This window comes from Notechis scutatus, chromosome 3 (genome assembly GCF_049901735.1).
Source record: "Notechis scutatus isolate UNSWTSFEM ecotype Mainland chromosome 3, rNotScu1.2, whole genome shotgun sequence".
Lineage (NCBI taxonomy): Eukaryota > Metazoa > Chordata > Lepidosauria > Squamata > Elapidae > Notechis > Notechis scutatus.
In genome coordinates, this window is record NC_142011.1 from 126,142,822 (window position 1) to 126,165,451 (window position 22,630).

The 22,630-nt window shown below is 44.1% G+C and overlaps 1 protein-coding gene across 1 annotated transcript in view; it reads left to right on the forward strand.

Moving 5' to 3' along the window:
• The first annotated feature begins 866 nt into the window (after positions 1 to 866).
• The window catches only part of TRIO (trio Rho guanine nucleotide exchange factor), a 267,208-nt gene continuing 245,444 nt past the window's right edge, over positions 867 to 22,630 (forward strand). The window contains exon 1 of the mRNA XM_026673423.2: positions 867 to 1,894. Within this exon, the coding sequence (XP_026529208.1) occupies positions 1,789 to 1,894 (106 nt within the window). The 5' untranslated portion in view covers positions 867 to 1,788. The remainder of the gene's footprint in view (positions 1,895 to 22,630) is intronic.

Genomic DNA, 22,630 nt, shown 5'->3' on the forward strand with positions numbered 1-22,630 from the left:
TCTAGACATACAACGTAATGAATTAGCAGAAGGGAGGAGAATACATATTTTACAGCTGAAAGAAAGGAAGAGCTTAATAAGGAAAATTGAAATCGAACTGTAAAAAAAAAAAAAACCTGAGTGGAAAAAAATGTGTCTTTCTGACAAATAAGGACAGCAATCTTGAAAGGACTAAATTTAGGAGTAATTCCGATTCAAACTCTAATTGAACTTGCTTTGTTATGAACATTGTCGCGTCAAACGCCCAGTCTTTGGCGGAGACAAGATTTTTTAAAAAGTACCGTATCCCCCATCTCAAGCTTGCTCGTTGAAGGCTGAGCTGGGAATGGAAAAGGCTTTCTAAAGATCAAACAATCGGGCGCGTATCTCCACTCATGTAAACTTCACCGGGTAAAGATATTGATCCTTGTTGCCTCGTGAAAGCCTTCCCCATTGTCAGAATAAAAATGGCTCGTGCCAACTATTTCACGGGGGAGATTTAGAGATCCCTTTTACATATATTCCCACTTTCCTTTCCTGATGCCAAAAAAAAAAAAAAACCCCACCCACGAACGTAGCTTTTCGGACTGTTGGTATGAATCGGTCGGGCAGAGGGAAGACCAGATTGGGGGCATTTCTTGAAGAAGAGCACAGATCCCGGACTTCATAAATCTCAGTCGCAGACACCACGCCTTATAACGGCCTCCCCCCGAAAGAGGGCGCTCTTTCCTCCTCGTGGTTAACAAGGCGCAAAACCTGACTAAGGAATCTATGGATTAAAAAGGGGATTCCCAGCTTGGACTTCGGCGGCCGCTTAGAACGCGCTCTCAGCCAATAGCAAACTGTTCTTTTCTTTAGCGGCGCTCTTCCAACCACCGCTCTCGACTGCTGCTTCCTGTGCAACCTGCCGAACGCTGACGGAGTCGTCCGGACCTTTCCGACTGGGCTGCCCTCCCTTCATCCCAATGTTGCTCTCTCTCTCTCTCTCCCTCTTTCTTGTCCCTTGACTTCCCTGGGCGGGGATAGGAGTCTCTTCCTTCCTTCTCTGTTCCCACCCACCTTTGCAATTGCAATCAAGATGGAGGAGCGGGGCGGCTTCAGTTGTCGTCCAGAGCGCTGTTGCTAACGCAGCTGCTCCTGCCGTGGCTCCCCAAAGACCGCAATACCCTGCCACCAACTTGCCCGCCCGCCCGCCGCCACCTGCTTTCATTCCCTTTCCCTCCCACCGGCTCGCTGTTGCTCTTTTGCTGCTGCTGCTGCATTGATTGCAGCCCCTTCCTCCCATCAACATCCATGCGCTCTCCCTTCCCCCTCCTGCGATTGTCTCTCTCTCTCTCTCCCCCCTCTTTTGCTCCCGCATGCATCCATTGCTTATGCATGCGCCGCACACCCTGCCTTTCTGGAGGGGCTGCCGGGGGCTCTCCTAGAACTGTAATCGCGGAGCCCACACCTTCCCGTCGGGTCCTCTTCCTATTATTGTAACCATTTGCTGCTGCCTGTGCAACCGAGCCATCCACCCATTCAGCCACCTCTTTCTCCCCCCTTGCCCCCCCTCCCTCCCTCCCTCCGCCCCGCCACCTTTGCACCATCACCACATCACCGTCCTTTCTCTGGATGGATTTCTTCCTCGTTTTGTTTTTTTGCTAGAAGGTGAAAACCGGGGATCCGGTGCGAGTTGGTGGTGGGGGGGCGGAATTAAGGCTTCGTCTTCCCGTCATCCTGCTGTCAGGGATCTAGGAAGGAGGCTGATCATCGTGGCGGTAGTCGAGGGATCAGATCCGGAGGAGCCACCGACCTCAGTCAGTAGCCATGAGCGGTTCCACGACCGCCTCCTCCAACAGCGGCAACGCGGCTGGGGAAGGGGCGGAAGACGCTGCCAAGGATTCCGCGGACATCGCGGCTTTCTTTCGTTCGGGTAAGTTTGCAAAACCCCGAAGCAAAAGGTGCTCTTTCAGGGTGGGGTGGAGATGATGATGATGAAGATGATGATGATCAAAAGAGTTCGGGGAAGAAAGCAGATTCTCTCCTAATAGTCTCTTCCCGTCCCTTTTCCCAACGGGTCTGGAATTGATGCTGTCTATACATCCATGTTCGCAAGCAAAGTGATTCATGTCTGGTGATTAAAACCGTGCCTTAGGAGCTGCTTCCCTTTCTAATACTTAACGGAAACGAAGAGATGCTATCTCTAAGAGAGGCCCCCATTAAAGATAATATTTAACTAGCTCTGGTATCTTGTTGCTAAAATTCCCCCACCCCCTTTTAATAAAGTCGTCTTGTTCAGCTGTAAAAGTGAAGAGAATTTTTTTTTTTAAAAAAAGGCTTGGTTTTCTGTAGATTGTAAAGATAGAAGGTGCGTCAGGCTTACTTGTATATCTTTAATGTTTACTTGTATATGTTTAAGTTGATTGCCAAATGTTCCTTCTCCGCACTGTTGAAACAAAAATGTGATTAAAACAACAACAACCCAAAATGGTATATTTGAAAAAAGCTGTGGGGAATCAGGAGCGGGCTTCTGTTTGAACAGATAGTAGGTTTAATCCTATTGAATGCAAATTCATAATATCAAGGTGGGCTTAGAGGAACACTTTTCAAACATTTGAAATCCCCCTCTGACACCTGACTTTGAGGGGTGAATCTTGAAGATCTAATAAACACAGTGGAATCTGATAAGCCAGAAGTCTCTTTATCCCTGCTGTGCTCTAAGTGTGCCTTAATGTCATAATCATGGCCTTGTTCATCAGCCATAGTTCCTGATCATTGTAGTTGTTGGAAATGGTAACAAATACAACTCCTTTTGTTTTATTTTTCAGAAAAAGAAAGCATCTTGTTTTGTAGCCTTTGAGGGTCTTTGGTAGTTATTTTTTTATTAAAATGGTAACAGCATGGAAATTCCTTCCAGCCAGTTTAGTTGCATTTTGCTGTCAATTCTCATACTATTGAGTGCCATATTGATTATATGAAATGAGAAGCTCTGATTGGATTCACTTTTGGGGGATACTTATAAGGAATTTGGTAGAATGTGGATATCAAAACACTTCATATTTATTGTAAGGTAGGATTTTTAGAGAACCTGATGGCAAAGTAATGTGTGCATCTTTGAGACTTAAGCTGTTAAAAAAAATACTTCGACAGAAGGCAAATGCCAGAAGCCTTTCCTTACATGGTCACTCCAGCTGTTGTGGTAACCTTCTTGTATCCAGTTACAGTGGTGGTAATTTTTTTTCTTTTTCTAAAGCGTGTTGATGGCCTACTAGCTGGAAATGGAAACAAAACTAATCAAAGCAAACAATAATTTCCTCGGATTCTATCCAGGAAGGTACAAGCAAAAAGGGAATCTGTATTGTTCAAACTGTCAGCTTCCATTTTTTGTGGGACCTCAGTGTTTGGAGCATAAGTCAGGGAAATATTCTAAAAGTTGTGGAGAGGGAGAAAGCAAGCACTCACAGGGATTGCCTTAGGGTATGTGCTTTGCATGATTGACATAGAAATGCGGTGTTATTTTTGAAAGTATGTATGTGTGTGCTGTTCCTGGGATACAAGTAGGAAGTTGCGGGTTTCTCTTTTGTTGCCTTCAGTGAAACTGACAGTATTTAGAACCAAAGGAGGAATCACTGGTGGGGTTAGACAAATTCAGGCAAAGCAGTGGGTCTGGCTTTATATTGTGGAGGCAAGGTCTCTCTCTATTCAGGTGGGCTGTCACTACAATCTTTGCCTGTTGCCAAAGATGCAGAAAGAAAAGCATGTCAGTAAACTACTTCTTTCCGAACACTGTTTTTCTTAACCAGTAATAGACAAAAAGTTAATTTTCCCCATTTTGTGGCGTTTTTGTGTTCGTGATTGGATCTGGTGATCCACCTATATTTTGCTTATCTTTTCAATGGAAAGAGGGAACAAGCAGCAAGCTTGCAAATGTATTGATCTGAATGCCATTTAAAAGACTAAGCCTGCTGAGATCTAGGAAGACTCATTTCTTGAAAAATGAAGTGCAGGCAGATTGAGTGAAGGTTGCATGTTAACCTTTCTTTTCATGTAGAAAGAAAATTGGATATAACTTGTTTACCCATCATCAAGTATTGATTTGCTTGTACTTTCTTGGACAAAAAAAACGAAGGTGTCCATGGGCAAACAAAAACTACCGTGTTTCTCATATAATAAGGCCGGGTCTTATTTTTTTTTGAGCCCCGAAAAAATGTCTAGGTCGTCTTTTTGGGGGTGACTTAATTCCCCCCCCCTTGCATCTTCGGGCGGGCGGGCGGCAACAACTTGGATGTTGACCTCGGCGTTGGTGGGGCACTTCATATCGGGGTCAACACAGGCAGCACCATATCCGGGTGTGCAACAAAAGTACTTCCTAACGGCAAGCCCCCCCACCATTCCCCCCCATTTCGCATGTTTTAATATAAGCCTTAATTTGGGGGGAGGGGCTTAATTTCATTTCATGCTTATAAAACATGCTGGGACTTCCTATTGGAGGAGGCCGTATTGTTGGAGAAACAGGATATCAAGGTATTATGTTACAGGCTTGTATCCACACCTGATCAGAAACGGCTGTGCTCAGGCTACTTTATTGTATGTATATAGTGGAATAATGAATAATATAGATTATGTAGATTATTTAATGTAGATACATGAATGAATAATGTAGAATAATGTAGATTCCCAGGGTAGATATATGGATCCTGTTCTTTAGAAAGCATCAGTCCTAGTTATTATTACTGTCACTGGGCTCGGGCCAGAGGCTTTTTACTCTTTCCAGTTTTACAAAAGCATTCAATACACAGTATTGTTTACAATATAATTTGCATTCCCGGATCATTTGAATATTGCACAGTTTTATATTCTCACAAGATGAACATTATTCCAATTGGAATTGTCTAATTTGCTCTGCCTTGCATTTCAAAGATGTTTTGAAATTATGTGTGAATAGCAAAAGGTTATCTTATTCTTGCATTTGGGCTACCTTTTGTCACTGGGGTAGCTTTGGATATGGACTTATCTGAAAAGTCTAAATTGTAACTCCAGGTTTAATCATCTGAAGTTTAGGAAATGGGTGGCTTCTCTTCCTGGTCAAAATAAAGATGTCTTCCTCTTCCTCTCTGAATTCCATTGTAAAGCATATTCCCCATGGGTTACAGAAATTATTTGATTCAATATGTTGCTACCCATTGGACTACTGGGAATCTTTCAATAAAAGCATAAACATTTCTTGTTAGCACTGATGGAAAATGTGAAAACCTATAAAAATCATAGTGATGGGCAAATATTTCCTTCCTGTAAGAAGTGATTTAAAGAGCTGTAGAGTGAGTCATGACCTAGCATATTCTAGGAGGTGATGGGATTTTTTTTTTTAACTTGTCAGATTGAGATCCTAGGCTATCTAATTAATATTTTTAATATATCATAGTATCCAGAGGCTTGAAAGCATCCTAATAAGTATTTGAATAGGGAAAACCTGGAGTGGGGGCATAAGGAGGATAGGCGGTTGATATTCAGTATGAATATATAATAAGGGAGAGAGAAGAAATGCAATCACTGGAAACTCGCAGAATGATTCGAAGGGGAGGGGGGATTAAGCCAAAGAGCAGCGTTCCAGGCATATAAGTAGGAGTGTGTAGTTAGGGAGCAACAGTGACTGGTCTTTTAGGATTGTAAAAGAGGGAGTGGGCTTTGAATTTAAATTGATGCTGCAGCTGTTAAAAGAGTGTTATTAGTCATTGGGAAGGATGAACTTTTTATGGCATGGAATGTATTGACTGGGCTGCCAGTTGTTTCCACTGGGCTAGTTAGTCTAAATCGGTCTTAAATTTTGCTTGTTAGAGTCTTGGGTGTTGAGTAGCCTGATCACCAATTAGAAGGAAAGATATAAAAGATTTAGGAAGACTAGTATGTGAGGCTTTGTAATTACAATTAATGCTGCACCATTCTGAAAAGATCTAAGAAAGTAAGATTACGCTTACCGTTGGATAGGGCCAGCCAAGCGTAAGTCTGGATTGACAAAGTAGTATAGTATAGAAATAGCACTTCTTTCTGTTTGTAAAATGCTAGTCTTCATCCTCGTGTAATCTAAAGATGGTTCTATGAGAAAGTTCAAGTATAAACTTCAATACTAAACTGAATGATAATCATTGATTAGATTTCCTGACCCTTTTTGAAGAAAGAAGATGCAACTATGGGATCTTCAACTGAACTATGGTGTAGCAGTAGAAGAAAAAAATCCAAGCCCACTTCCACTTTCTGTCATACATCTTTTCTTTCTATATAACTTTAATAAGAATTCACTTTCCCTGCCACCCTAGACAGCTGCCTACTTTTTTTGTCTGAGTCCAGGGCTACTCACAATTATTTTATATTGTTTGGGCACATGATTTTACCCATCTCATTTCGCTTGTATAGCAGACCATAGTGCTCTTAAGGACATTTCTTTAAAAAAAAAAAAGGCTGTAGCACATCTTTTATTTCCTAAGAAACAGTAGATAGATATCTCACCATACTGTGGGAATGTTCTGATATATTTAAGGTAACAGATTAAACGACCAGATCACCAGATCCAATATGCACCTTTTGAAAGAATAGTGTATCAAGCCTGTGACCATAATACTTTAGTATATATACAATTCCTGCCAATTTTGTTTTAATTGGCAAAATTAATATTGGTGGCACTGTAGAGCGTCCATATTAAAAAGTACCACAAAGGCATTATTACAAAGACATTTACGAGGTCTGACAAAGAATTCTTGCCATGTTCGTCACCTCTCATTTTTTCCTGTTCCCTGCAATTATATAATTTGACCCACTAGATCTGATGTGCTGCTTAGCACTTCATGGTCTACATTTTTAAAATGCCTTCTAAAAATAGATGAAGGAGTGACTTTGAACAAACTAGATCAAGAAAAGTTTCAGAAGTTGTGTAATGTTCAAATATATTTTTGCTCATCTTTTGAACTACTTTAAATGGAATTAGTTTTTTTTTGTTCAGTATTTTTACAAATCCCATAAGAGCCCATTTGGTTTGGTGGTTAAAGCACCAGGCTAGAAACTAGAATGCTATTACAGGCAGTTCTCGACTTACAATAGTTCAGTTAGTGACTGTTCAAAGTTACAAAAGCACTGAAAAAAGTGACTTGTGACCATTTTTCACACTTAACGACCGATGCAGCATCCCCATAGTCATGTGATCAAAATTCAGATTCTTGGCAACCGGTTCATATTTATGACAGTTGCAATGTTCTGGGTTCATTTGTTCAGCTTTTGCGAACTTCTGACAAGCAAAGTTAATAGGGAAGCCAGATTGACTTAACAACTATGTTACTAACTTAACAATTTCAGTGATACACTTAACAACTGTGGCAAGAAAGGTTGTAAAATGGGGCAGAATTTACTTAACAAATGTTTCACTTAGCAACATAAATTTTGGGTTAAATTGTGGTCATAACTTGAGGACTACCTATAGTTTTGGTCCTGCCTTAGGCATGAAAGGTGGCTGGATGTCTTTGGGCCAGTTACTCTTAGTCCACAATGTCAGGCTCACACAACAAGTCAATCAATTAATTTCTGTCACAACCAATGAATAAGCACTTGGTTGATCAAAAAAAAGTAGACCCTACATTTGCAGAAATCACTAGGTATCCCAAATAACGAAATCCAAACTTTTAATTTTAACCACTTCCTGGTAATAAAACACAGTACACACATATTTAAACCATGCCAATTGCTGCTAAAGAACATTTTTTCATTGCTGAGATTTGTATTCTTGAGTTTACCCCTTTATTAGTGCCGTCATTGTTCTCTATGTTGGCTGTTTCATTTATAAGGAGACGGAGAAAGGGGAAAAATAAAAGTTTTCTATAGTGGACAGCTACAATAATTTTAATATAAATAATGCTACATATAAGCCAACATAAATAAAAATAGTTCTAAGGAAGGTAAATAACATGCCAAAGAAGACATATAACTGAGGATGCCTCTTATAACAGAAGATGAATATTACTGGGAAATGATATTCTGAGAGAAATGGGGGTTGTCTTACCTGAACGCCTGTTCTCCTTGTAGGCAAGACAGGTCAGGAGTCCTAGCTGCTTGGACTGAGTCTGTCTAAAAGGCTTATTAGCCTATGTCCTCCCACTCTGGGTGGCTCCTCCCAGCTTTCTGGAAGTCATCACGACAGACAGGACTGTCTCTGAGAAAAACAAAAATCAAAAGAGACCGTTATTGGTTCCCCTCTCCCATTGGCCCACTTTAAGGACCAGTTCTATCAGGGTGGGGCTGACCTGTCTTGCCTACAAGGAGAACAGGCATTCAGGTAAGACAACGCCCATTCTCCCTTGTAAGGCTGCGACAGGTCAGGAGTGGGACATACCAAAGCTGGATTGTCCGTGGGAGGGATTAAGACTGGTCCTGGTCCCCATGCTCCATGACTACTCATTGCAGAACCCATCTGCCAAACGCCGCATCCACTGAAGCAAAGGTGTCCAGCCAGTAATGGCGAATGAAAGGAGATGGGAAAGTCCACATGGCTGCCTTGCAGACTTCTTCAACTGAAGCTTACATTGCCCCGGCTGCAGTTGTCGCAGCGCTGCGAGTGGAATGCGCCGTAATGCCTCTGGGTACCGGGAGGGACCGACTCAAGTATGCCCTGGCTATACATGCCTTGATCCACCTGCTGACTGTGGATGGAGTCACTTTTCCTCCCAACATGGAAGTTAGAAGGAACAAAAAGGGGATTCCATTCTATGGAATTCAGATGTCCTTTTTTTATAGACCTCCAGTACCCTACACACATTTAAGGTGTGCCAAGCCTTTTCCAAGTCATGCACCAGCTCTTGAGACCTGTGGAACAAGGTATTGACCTTGAGGATAAATGCTGGGTCCAACCACAAAACTACCCGATGAGGGTGAAAGATACAGAAATCAGGGTGAACTGAGAGGGTGACCAACTCAGATATTCTTCTAGCTGAAGCAACTGCCACCAAGAAGGCTACTTTCAGGGTAAGAAGGTTCAGACTAGCCTGTCAGAGAGGCTTAAATGGAGCCTTCGTAAAGGACTGCAAAACCCTGGACAGATCCCATGTAGGGTACCTGTGTACCACCGAAGGGCAAAGGTTGACCACCCCTTTGAGAAACTTTTGGAGTGTAGGATGCTGTGCCAAGGACTCCAATTTGCCACAAGTCAACACCAAAGAAATAGCCGCCACCTGACGGTGGTGTTGGGAGAAAGGCCTCTATCCAGACCCACCTGTAAAAATTCCAAAACGTTTGCCACAGAGGCCTGTAAAGACTGAATGTTTGATTTGGAGCACCAATTAGAAAAAAGCTTGCCAGGTAGTATCATAGATACAGATGGTTGAGGGTCTCCTGGAGGCCTGAATGGTCCTGATTACTTTGTTGGAGAGATGGGCGCATTTTTAGCATGTTCCACTCAATCGCCAAACTGTCAGATGTAGCCACTGGGGCTCTGAATGACTCAGGGTCCCCTGGAGGAGAGAGACATCCTCTTCAGGAATCCGTCAAGGATGGGCTACTGAGAGACCCATTAAATCAGCAAACCAAGGATGCCGAGGCCAATAAGGTGCCACTAATACAATTTCAGCTCTTTCTATCAAAATCTTTTGGAACCACAGCCACCAGCAAAGGCAATGGAGGGAAGGCGTATAACAAACCTGGTGGCCACTTACTGCATAAAGCATTGGTCCCTTCCACCCAGGAGTGGCAAATTTAGTAAAGAACCTGGGTAATTGAGCATTGAGAGGAATAGCAAAGAAATCTAATATCAGAAGCCTGACTCTCTGAGTAATTTGTAGAAAGAGCGAAGGGTGCAGACTCCATTCCGTGTGGTCAATGGTAGCTCTGCTGAGCCAGTCTGCCTGCACATTATCCGAGCCAGAAATATGCTCTGCCCGGATGGACAGAAGGTGATGCTCTGCCCATCAGCCCAAAGCCTCCGCTTCTGCCATAAGGGACTTGGACATGGAGCCCCACTGTCTGTTAATATGGGCTTTTGTGGCTACATTGTCAGTCATGATAAGAACATGAGTGCCAGAGACCTGTTGAGTAAATTTTCTAAGGGCTAAACAGACTACTCTTAGCTCCAACCAATTTATGTTTTGTACTTGTTCCTCAGCAGAACATAAGCCTTGGGCTATGTGAGAAGCCAGGTGAGCTCCCAAACATGATAAGGAGGCATCAGTCATGAGGATGAGTCTGTCCTCCACCTTGAAGGACTGGCCCTTGGAAATGGCTCTGGAGAGCCACCAATGAAAAGAAAGCAGCATTTGTGGTCAACCAAGCAGTCAACCTCACCTTCATTAAAGATTGACTCTTACCGGCCTTCTGATGAGGCAATAGAAACCACTGAAGGGCCCTGGCATGAAGCCTGGCCCAGGGAACAATACCAATATAAGAAATCATCTTACCCAAAAGTTGGGAGAGATAAGCTAAAGGGGTAGAACTTTTACATCGTATACTTTTAGCCAATCCCTGCAGGCTGTTTTGCCTTCCCTGTGAAAGGAAAACCTGACAAACTCCCGTGTCAATGATGGCCCCCAAATGAAGCAGACTAGTTGAAGGATTAAATTGGCTCTTTTTAATGTTAATAGAGAAACCAAGATCCTGTAGAGCCGAGATGGTGGTCTGCAGGTCCCGCTGAGCCCTTTGAAAAGAAGAAGTATCAAAATATTGTCTAAATAACATTGCAGCTGCACCAGGAAGGAACGAAGAAGCGCTGCCAGGGGAGCCAAAACCTTGGTGAAAATTCTAGGGGTGGAATAATCCAAAAGGGGAGAGCCCTATATTGGAAGTGCTACCCCTGATAAGAAAACCTTAAGAACTTCCTATGGGGAGGACAGATAGGAATATGTAAGTAAGCTTCCATCAAGTCAATGGATGTGAGGAAGTCCCCCTGCCTAACGCTGTCCAGAAGGAGAATGCATTTTAAAATGCCTATAAACTATGAATTTATTGAGCCTTTTAAAATCAGGAATTGTTCTCCACCTCCACCCCCGAGGCCTTGGGGATAACGAATATTCTGGAGTAAAAACCCGTCCCCTGTTGATCCACGAGGACTCTTTGGATGTCTCTGAGTTCCAGCAAGTGCTGGATAGCTGACTCCATGAGCCCCCTTCTCACTGAATCCCTAGAAATCGTGCAGGAGATGAAAAACAATGGAGGAGTGGAGGAGAACTCAAGTGAAAGACCCGATCTTACAGTACTTAACACCCAGGCATCAGAAGTTATCTCTTCCCATTTGTCAGCAAACAAAACTAATTGACCTCCAATGGGGAAAGATAGAGCCATGCAAGTGTTGGCGATGGTACGGGTGACTTCCTGCTCCTTAAAAGGGCCGTTTGGCCGAGAACTGCTGTCTGCCTTTGCCTGAATGATCTGGAGGAGGCTCAGAACATTGGTATGGGGCTTTGACTTTACGCTGGAAGCTGGAACTAGATTCACCTCTGAACGAAGGACGCTTGAACTATGGAGTGGGCCAATGTTCTGCTCTCTTGAAAAGGGATGGAAGCACTTTCCTCTTATCTTTGGTTTCGACCAGGAACGGTTCCAAGCCTTCCCCAAAGAGTTTATCTCCTTGAACAGGAGTTGAGGCCAGCTTCCATTTCCTTCTTCCATCAGCCTGCCAATTATGCAACCAGCACATGTGTTTGGCTGCAACCGAAGAAGCAATAGCTTTGGTGGCAAACCTGGCCCCATGAAGGGTGGCATCTGCCGTGAATTCAGTCTCAGCCACAATCTTATTGAGGTCCCGATGGGCCCAGATATCTACCGCTGGAATCCTCTTGCAACTGCTTCAACCATTTAAGCGACATCCTGGTAAAGAACAAAGCTGCTGTAGATGCTTTGACCGCCCAGGCAGCCACCTCTGGAGAGACTGTTCGATTCACTTTCCCTCCGCCTTGAGGACATCTTCCGGATCTGAAGGAGCTGACAAGGTGGAAGCCAAAGCTGCCACAGGTGCATCAACTGAGGGCACCTGAAGGGTCTTGGTGAGCTCGGGACCGACATTAAAAAACCTGCGGTCTGAAGACAGGGGATTGGGCCCTGAGGCAGGTGACTCCAGCTGTTTCTGAACGACCTTCAGAAAGAGCCTGGGAGATGGGACCACCTCCTTCCTCACCACCGGTTCGTCGAAGAGGACATCCGACTCCACGGGAGGCTGAGTAGCTGCTTCCTCATCATCTGCACCCCTCAGGTTGGCCGTATTTCTCGCTTTGAACAGCAAGGGAGCAATGTGTTTAGTGTTAATCATTTAAGTCATTTGAAACGTCCCCTTAATTGGTTTTTTTAAATAATCTTGATAATAACAAGAGCCAGTATGGTGTAGTAGTTACGACACTGGGCTAGAAATCAGGGCACTGTGAATTTTAGTCCTGCCTTCGATATGAAGCTACCTCAGTGACCTGAGGCCATTCACTCTCTCTCAGACCCTGGAAGAAGGCAGTGGTAAAATACTTCTGAAACCTTGCCTAGAAAACTGGGGGACTAGTCCAGACAGCTCAGCTCAAAAGCACATGTATGTGTTTTATTTCAGTTGATATAAATCATTCACTGATTTATTTATTGCATTTGTAAATCTGTCTTTTTTGCCTGTAAGCGTAAAGTGGTGCCCATGAAGATTACCTCTATTTTGATCCTCAGAACATACTGTAATACATTGAGCTGAGAGAGAAAAACTAACTTAAAAACAACCAGTAAGTCTGTAGCTGAGGAGGAATTTGATAGTCTCTAAGATACATTGTAACCAATATGTTAGATTAAAATTGATAACATTTATAGGGAAATCACAGTTGTGATTTGCATCACACCCCATTGTTCAGAAACAAATGTTAATAAGCTTTATTACAAACACCAGGGTTATTTCTTCCCATGTACTTTCTAACTTATAGCTGAAGTATTTCACGAGTACAAGTGTACTTATCCAGACACGTACATTATATTGTTGATTCTGCCAACCCTCAGTTTGCAGAATCATTCAGTGGCATTCAAGTTTAAGAATTATTAATTATGTCTGAGCTTCAGAATCAATTAAGATAAAGTTTATCTAATAAAGGCCATGTGTTCATTTGTTGTCCCAGTATCTAGGTTCTGTCATTTTAGAGCAAATTTTGCAGTTAATTTAAAGGTACTCTAGTATTTTATCACAGGCCATGGACCAGAGGTGGTGTTCAGTAGGTTCTGACCAGTTCTGGAGAACCGGTAGTTGAAATTTTGAGTAGTTCAGAGAACCGGCAAATACCATCTCTGACTAGAGATTTTACAGTATCCTTCCCCTGCCATGCCCACCAAGCCACGCCCACAGAACCGGTAGTAATTTTTTTTTAATCCCACCATGCCATGGACTAATACTGGTGCGTGAAGCACCACAAACTGGGCCACGCAAGCAAGCAAAGCTCCATCTGCACATGCATAGGATCCAGGCAGCGCACAGAACCACAGAGAGAGAGAGAGGGAGGGAGGGGGAGAAAGAGAGAGAGAGAGAGAGAGAGAGAGACTGGAAAAACCTTCCTCCACGGAAGTGATCCTTGGCACACCAAAGGTTGAGGGCTGTTCCTCTAGTGCAAGGGCCCCCAACCGCCGGTCCCCGGACCGGTACCGGTCCATGGATCATTTTGGACCGGGCCGCCTACTTTGCTTGGGCGCCATCTTGTTTCGACGTGCTGAATCAAGTGCTGGTTTTGACGCCGTCCCTCAGCCTCGACCAAAAACGTCAGCTCCATGCCGTGCGTGGATGGAGAAAAAGGGGACGTTGAACAGGGTTGCCATCTGGCCGTTTTTCCGGCCAAATACGAGAAATCTGGCCGTATTTCTATCTGTTTGGCTGTGAAAAAAATGATGTCTCTGGCCAAAGGGAAGTCTGCCCTCAGCAGCGCCAGTCAGCGGCCAGAGGGAGAAAGGAACGCGGGGTGGGGAGAAAGCTCGCCTCAGCGGCTCCGCCACGAAGCGCCTCTTTCCGCCTGGGGAAAGGGAGCGAGAGCGAAAGCGAGAGAGAGGCATGTGAGCCAAAAGCTGGAGTAGGGTGGAATGAAGGGGCTCAGATCCTGATCCAGACCCCTCACGGGAGCCCCCGAAAGCAACCCTGCGCTTGTCCGGGGTGCCGGAGGGGCGCTGGGGCCATGGCTCGGCGGTGGCGGAGCTGTCAGCCAGGGGAGGATGAGGGTGCGCGACAAAAGGCACTGGGCGGAGGCGAAGGCAGTCGCCGCCCGAAACAACCGGGAGAGGAGAAGAGAGCGAAAGACAAGAATCCTAAAACACACAGGGCAGAATGTTGCTTTAGCCAAGCTACACAGTGAATATCTACTAAAAGTTTGACTGGTTTAATATGGATTTATTCCCAGGTAATTGAAAGTCTTATTTCAGCTGGAAGAATTCTAGACAATGCTCTGCTTGCCAAGGGGTTGCAGCGAAATGGGGCGAGAGAGATCTGGAAAGAAGTGGGATCTCCAGGTATTTGGAATAAATCCCCGGAATTCCTTATATGCCTGGATTTCTGAACCTCAACAACTTTAAAATGTGTGGACTTGGACTCTCTGAATTCCCCACACACCTTACAATTGTTGAGATTGTGGAAAGCTGAAGACCATATGGGAGATCAAACCCATCCTAAATGTAAAATCTGAATTGCGGATTATTACCTTACAAAACGCTTTTGGAGAAAACATATTTTTGCCAAACATATATTTTTGTTTGATCATGATCAATTGAATCATGATGACTTTATTGGAGTCTAGTCTTGCATTTATACACATTTTTAGTAATCCTCCAACATTGGTTAATTTTGGTGAGTTGATAGTGTAATAGTAAATAAAATAATAAATAAATAAATAAATAAATAATAAATAAAATAATAAACAAACAAACAAACAAACCCTAACCGGTCCTTGAAAAAGTGTTCCTGTGTGAAACTGGTCCCTGGTACAAAAAAGGTTGGGGACCACTGCTCTAGTGGTTTATGGGCAGCACCTTTTTTTTTGTTTTTTGTTTTGGTGAAGTTTCAAATGGAATATCCTGAGAGGCTTCAAGTGAAACCCACATTCACCCAAATATTATGCAAATCAGATTCCTGGATAGAGCAAATGATAGGATAATGTATGGATAGATGAGAATCACTTTTCTATGACATGCCAAATATGAATTAAGACGAACTTTACTTGCTTGAACTTAAAGGAAAGGCCATTTTTTCCCCTTGAGTTAGGGGAGTTATATCAAAGGATGTTTACTTGACTGCCTTGGTTGTCCTGTCTTGTCTTTCATGAGCATGCTTAAATTGTATTTTAATATACATTTTATAGATTAACTCAAATGGCTCATTTTGAAATAGAATAAATTTGTTGTGTGTATAGTGTGGTGATATCTATGAGTCAAAGTATCTACAAAGAATGTAGATATCAAAGTAGCTGAGATAAATAAAAAAACAGATGTTTCGTTCATGTGAATATTTATTGGTAAGGTACCAGGGATTGCTATTAGATCATCTAAATTGTTTTTAACTATGCTTGGCTGACAGAAGCTGAGTTTTTTGCTTTTCGGCTTAATTTGGATCATTTTGTAACAGAGGAGTCATCATAAGAACTAAATTATATGGAAATGGAGTGAACAGGGTATAGTTTCAGGGCAATGCAATAGGAGGATATGAGTAAAGAGGTTAGATAAGGGAGACTTGAGTTTAACTCTACGTCAGCCATAGAAGCTGACTGAGTTATATTCTCTTAGCTTTGACAGATTGTTACTGTAATGAAAAATGGGAGGTGGGTATGGTGTTTATAGTTCCTTGAGTGCCTGCGGGGATGTATATCTAGCAAATAAGCAAAGAAACAATGGCCTTTCTGGCTTTTCATGGAGCAACAATAGGGTTGACCCCAGGCTGATGGAGATGTCAAACCAGCTCTTCCAGAAGCCCTCTAAGTCCACATGACTCTGTTCTACCTCCTGCCTTCCTGGAAGACAGAGATAAGACAGGGAGATAAGTCTCACAAAGTATCAGTGGAACTGTACTTCTCTTGAAACAAAGCAAGAAAAAGAACGTTAAAAATTATTGTTAACTTTTAAGTTGTCACATGTAATGAGGCCAAAGGACATAAAATATAGAGCTGCTTAAACCATCACAAAGGGACCTGCCTTTAATACAGTATTTAGTTAACATTTCCCCATTCCTTTGGAGACTAGATTCATTTTGAAACTGATACAATCTTTGTGGGATTTCATTATTTGAAAAATGCCTCTTTCTGAAAATTTCAACTGTCAGGGTTTGGAGGAGAATTTTAGCTCTCTTTCTTCTTTCCATCAGCACAAACTTTCTTCTTCCTTTTGTCACAGAGTTCTCATTGTGTGTGTGTTTTTCCCCCCCAAAAGAAAAAGATATCTTCTACCTGGACAGACAGGAGGTTAGGCAAATCTTTTTTTGCTATCTCTTAAATTGCATACCTCTCCGCAGGAAAGTGTTGGCTCAAATGTCTAAGCTGGCAACTTGCTATCTAAGATGAGGGGCTAGCAGGCACACTGAGAGTTTTGTAGCATGACCATAACCTACACATGGGATCTTCTTTTGTGGAACTAGAACGTGCATAAAAGCTTTTTAGGTTGTGCTGTTGGAACACCATGATCAGTTGCAGATTGAGGAACATGAATTACACTCTCACCTTTTCATTAATTCCTGCCTTTTGCCCATGTGAAATGGGTCAAGATGCTTGCTTAACATGAGAATTCTCAAGCTGATGCTAAATTCTGACAGACCACATGTCTGCATTCAGTTTTGCTTAGACTCCAGTAATCAAACGGGGGGGAAAAAGGTTTTGCCAACAGGTCTGATTTTTAATAAAATGGTTTGCAGAGTCTGTGATAAAATATGAATCCTGTTTGAATACAGACAATTTTTAGCTTTCTTTAACAATGGCCTGGAATTATGACGGCCTCAGAAAGGGTGCTCTATAGCCCATACAGCCCATAACACAAATGGCCTTTGCAAAATGTCACATCACTACCCTTGTAGTCACCTGATCGTAATCTGGGAGTTTTGCATCCTGTTTCCACTTATGACTGGTTACCAAGAACTCCATAATCATATGATCACCATTTGCAATTTTCCCCGCTGGCTTCCCCAGAAGTCAATAGGTAAGCCAGCAGGAAAAATTGCAAGCTACTGCTGCTGTCTGAGAGAACTCCTTTTCATCGATAGGGACTGCTGGAAATCCTGAAGATTTCAACCCTCTTCCTGAACTCTGCTGAAGGAGTTTCCTTCTGTGCAATGAAGGAGAACTCCTTTGGCAAGCAGGTCTTTCCCTCAGCCTCAGAGACAGGAGGGAACCGAAATCCAATAAGAGATCAGGGAGTCAGTGCAGAAAGACAAAGAGAGTTAGGGGGAGGGGCTCTCCAGGGTGGGGGAAGACAGGTGCAGACCTTGCCCAAGTATCTCTGCTCATGGACTGAAACCCTTCTTAGATTTCAAAAGGGAGGATTTTCAGTACCTGAGTGAAGGTCTCCCTGACCCTCCTGAGATTCTGTCCACTTAATGACTACAGACATGATATTCTTCCGATTAAAATCGGAATTCTGATTTTTTTGGGAATCGCCCCCCCTTTCCCCCCCTTCTTCTCCTCCTTCCCCTCCCCTCGGAGGCCCCGAGTCAGGAGTTGCTACCGCTGGCGCAGCTCTGCATGGCTCCAGTCCCGCGTTGCCTCAGGAAGGGAAAGGCAAAAAGGAAGAGCCGCGGCGGCGCTTTGCAACGGCAGCAGCGGCTCCTGGTTTTGCCTTTCCCTTCCCGAGGCAACACGGGACTGGAGCCAGTGAGCCATGCCAGCGTAGCAACTCCTGACAGCCCCAGCCGGATACCTGAGCGGAGCCGGGGCGGGCGGGCGGTGCGAGCGAGCCGGGCGGGCGGTGCGGCGGCCGGCGGCCGGGCGGGCGGTGCGGAGCGGAGGCCGCTGAGCGGCAGGAAAAGGAGCTGGGCAGCGATTTCTTGGTGCACGGTGGGGGGGTCTCTTTTGGCCAGCCCCGATTTTTTTCAGAGGGGAATATCATGCCTGTGACTAATATAATTGCTTAATGAACATAACCAGTAATTTCAATTGTTGAGTGAAGCAGTCACATGATTAGTCACATAACATTTTGCTTAATGATCCTTTCCTCAACTACCGAAATCTCAAACCCAATTGTCATAAATCGAGGATCAGATTATGCATGTGGCCACCACTCTCTTAGGTTATTTACCTGTCTCGCTAAACTGGATAAAATGGGCCTGTTTCTGATTTCTTTCTCCATGTGTCCCATAGACATAGAATACTGCAAAGCTAGAAAGTGGGAGACCATGAGTTCAAGGCCTGTCTTAGCCATGAAAGCCAGCTGTGGGTTACTGTGGCTACTCATTCTCAGCCCAACCCACTTCACAGGATTGTTGTAGAGACAATAGGAGGAGAAAGGTGTGTTAGATATATTCGCTGCCTTGAGTTATTTGTAAAAATAAAGGTGGGATAATACATACATAAATGCAAACATACATACCTAATCAATCTAGTGGGAACTCTGACATGTGCTTTTCTTCAATAGCTCCTCCATTATGCACACCCTTCCCCTAAAGCTTTGGCAGGCTCCTACCCTCTTATCTTCCAGAATAGAAGCATTAGAAGCTAGCTTTACCTGCAGATGCTGGGATAGTAAGATTAGAGCCAAGGGGATTGTATAGATGGACGGATGTAATGCAGTCGTTGGATTGGGCGCCTGCCTTTTGTTGTTCGAGAGGTAATCCTCGACTTAACGTTCACAATTGAGCCCAACATTTTCTGTTGCGAAGTGAGACAGTTTTTAAGTGAAAATTCACTTATTTTGCCCTATTTTGCTCTTTCTTACCACACTTATTAAGTGAATCACTGCAGTTGTTAAGTTAGTAACAATGTTGTTAAGTGAATCGGGGTTCCTCATTGAGTTTGCTTGTCAGAAGGTCGCAAAAGGCGATCACATTACCCCTGGGACACTGCAACCACAATAAATATGAGTCAGTGGCCAAGCGTTTGAATTTTGATCACATGATCAGGTGGATGCTGCAACATTCATAAGTGTGAAAAACAGTAATAAGTCACTTTTTTCCAGTACCGTTGTAACTTCAAACAGTCACTAAATGAATTATTGTAAGTTGAGGACTGCCTATATGTTTTTATGATGGTATTTTTTATTACTGATTTTTTTCTGGCCAAAGGTGTGTCTCACATGGTTGGTGGCCGCATTTTTTCACGCATCGCAAACATCCAAAGTTCAATTATGGTCATCTCCAGAGATAGGATGAATAGAAAATCATGCCAAAATCTTAGAAATGGCATCAAAATTGTACCTTTTTCCTTTAGTTGTAGTGCTAGTTCTAGCAGTAGCTCTAGAAAGCCAAAATATACACACACACACACACACACACACACACACATATATATATACCGTGTTTCTCACAAAATAAGGCTGGGCCTTATTTTTTTTGACCCCTGAAAAAATGGCTAGGCCGTCTTTTCGGGGGTGACTTCATTCCCCCCCCCCTTGCATCCTCAGGCGGGCGGGCAGCGACGGCTTGGATGTTGACCTTGGCGTTGGTGGGGCACTTCGTATCGGGAAACCTTCTGCCACCATTGCTTTCCCTTCTCCCCATGCTGCCACGGCGTTTAGAGCAATGCTGTGGCATTTGGCGCAGCCATGCACGGCCAGCCAGGGCTCCTCCCTGCAACCGGAGCCCGGTGGAGACACTCGGCTTCAGGCGCTCCTGTTGCCGCCTTCCCTTCGCCTTCGAAGGCAAAGCCTTTGAAGGCTGGCCGAGGCAGTGATAGCATCCACCCATCCATGGACAGGGAGGCAAGGCGACGGCCTGCACCACGTCCTCCGAGCTGAGCCCCGCCGAGTGAGCGCCTCTGCCTGATGCCCGTGCCGCTGCAGCGTTTGGAGCTGCCGGCACATTTGGAGATGCGTGGGGACGGGGATGGGCTGGGCGAGGGGTGGAAAGGACGGGCCACTTCGGCTCTCTCTGCTCAACCTGCCGGCCAGGGAAGCAGTGCTGCCGTTGCCTTGCCTCTCTGTCTGCGGATGGGTGGGCGCTATCATTGCCTCGGGCAGCCTTTCCTGGTGGCCCCTTTGGGTTCGGGTTGGAGGGACTTGGGAAGGAAGCCAAGCTCAGGTTGGCCCGTCTCTTTCGGTTGGCAGGCGGACATGCACCCGCAGCTCGCTTTCCCGGCTCTGCCCAGCCCGCATGGCTACGGCGTGGCCCTGGTGGGATGAGCGGAGGGTCCGGTGGGGAGGCGCTCACTGCCTTGGTGAGAGCTCTGCCGCCGGGCAGGAGGGCCTGCCTGTCAGCTGCGCTGGGCGCCCCAGGTGAAGCTCTTCGTGTTCTGCCCAGCGCCAGACAGGGATGGCGGCTGGGCGCTACTCCCGGGGTGGGCCGATCCTGCATTGTGGTCCCGGGAGATTCACCTCCCCACGTGGGGTTGAGCTGCCCTCTCGGGCAGGGGAGGCTTTGTCATACTGGTAGTAGGGCGTTGTTTTTAAAAGAATTGGCTTTGCCTTTGAAGGCAAAGGGAAGGCGGCGACAGGAACGCCTGAAGCCGAGTGTCTCCACTGGGCTCCGGTTGCAGGGAGGAGCCCTGGCTGGCCGCGCGTGGCTGCGCCAAACACTGCGGCATTGCTCTAAATGCCGCAGCAGCACGGGGAGAAGGGAAACCAACGGTTGGCAGAAGGTTTCCCGATACGAAGTGCCGCACCAATACCGAGGTCAATGCAGGTAGCACCATATCCGGGTATGCAACAAAAGTACTTCCTAACGGCCAGCCCCCCCGCCATTCCCCCCCCCATTTCATATAGGAAGAATGCCCAATCTAAAAGGTATGTCCACACATGCGGAGAGAAATAACTATTGCCCATATGGTTAATGCTTCTGAATATGAACTTTACTTCCTTAGAAACTACATTAGGGAATTATTAGCACTTTGCTTTATATTTCTTGGAAACATCTATATGGATCTTTTCCAATAACATTAACATTAAATGTATTTCCAGTAGCAGTATTTTATGCTCATATTCCAAAATGTATTGAGTCTTTGAAGTATAACTTAGTTTTATTACTCTGAAATTAATCCTTGCTTGAACAAACTTACTCGGCCAGTCCAAACAACACAAAAATGCACCCAAATGTTTTTTAAAAATGTGCAAAGCTGATATAGCCCAGGTAACAGCTTATTGCTCATTGTGAATTTTCAGTTTTCCAGTTCAATTCTAGTGCCAATAAGATCTTAAAAGTTAGAAACCTAGCTAGCTTGGAAAACATGAAAACACTATGTTATACTAGTTGAACAAATAATCCCGTAGTTACCCAGTTTAACATCCCAGTGCTTGAGGCATCAGAGATTCAGTCTGGCTAACTGATACCTGATGTGCTTTAGTCCCTGGTTGGTTAATGACATTAATTGGGACCTTAATTTCCGTTGCTAAGCAGCACAGTTGCAAAGTACAACATCATGTAACCATACTTTTTAGCAATGGCATCTCCAGCAGCTTTTGGTTGCCATTGTTAAGAGAATTATGTGTCATTTTTAAACACAATGTCACATGGTCACCATTTGTATCCTCTTGGTGGCTTTCTGATTTTCAGTTTGCTTGTTGGACAGTGAAGTTTCCATATGGTGATCGCATGACTGCAGGATGCTGTGACAATGTAATCATGAACTGGTGGCTGAGCATCTGGGTCGCAATTATGTGACTGTGGGGACACTGTGATGGACATAACTTATAGGACCAGTACCACTTGCTCAGTGTCATTGTAACTGTAGTCACTGAATGAGTGAATGGTTGGTAAGCAAGGATCACCTGTTTCGAATGTAGCATAGTAATTGAAATTCCAAACCTACAATTCAGAACTATTTATCACTTAGAGTGGGTTATTAGAGAGAAAGCAAGAGTGGTAATGAACTAAGAGTTCAAACACAATACTAATTCTTAATATGTCCAAATCATGGTTTGTAATAAATTTCTGACCATAGCTTTGAATCCTGACTTGATCATGATTTATCAATATTGCAGCCCCAAAGCACTATAAAACCAGTCTGCTAAAAATGTAGCAGTAACATTTCTGATTTGGGGGAGGGGGGAAAGGGTAAAAGAATAGTTTATCCTGCTTATTCCATGACATCATTGCATTCCTGCAAATCTCTTCCCTGTGGCTATAAGAGACAAAAATATGTGTTGTAAAAGTGCATTTCCCCCTACTAAGCCAAAAAAGTTGCCTGCCCCTGCCCTAAACCATAGTTAAATTCCTTAATGTTGCATTGGTTTGGTGGCTAGACTGAATTGTAGTCTCTGTGTTGACATTTGTGGGTCATCTGATATATACTTCAAACTAGGCTACAAATATTTGTTTTGTAAAATTGATTATTATGCTCTATTTCAAGGAAGTGCCAAGGAAAAATTACAATAATATAATAAGGCAGTATTTGATGCAGTTGTTAATAAGTAAAATCAATTTCAACTTACTATTATTTACCACAGCATTCTCTTCAACCCTATCCCTTTTCCTTACAAATAAAATTCCAATTTTCTTTAAATTTCAGTTAAGAAAGAAGTGTGGCCTGTATGATCCCAGATCCTCTCCTTGGAGCCCCATCTAGCCATGTAATATTGTCTCCTTTTCTTACAA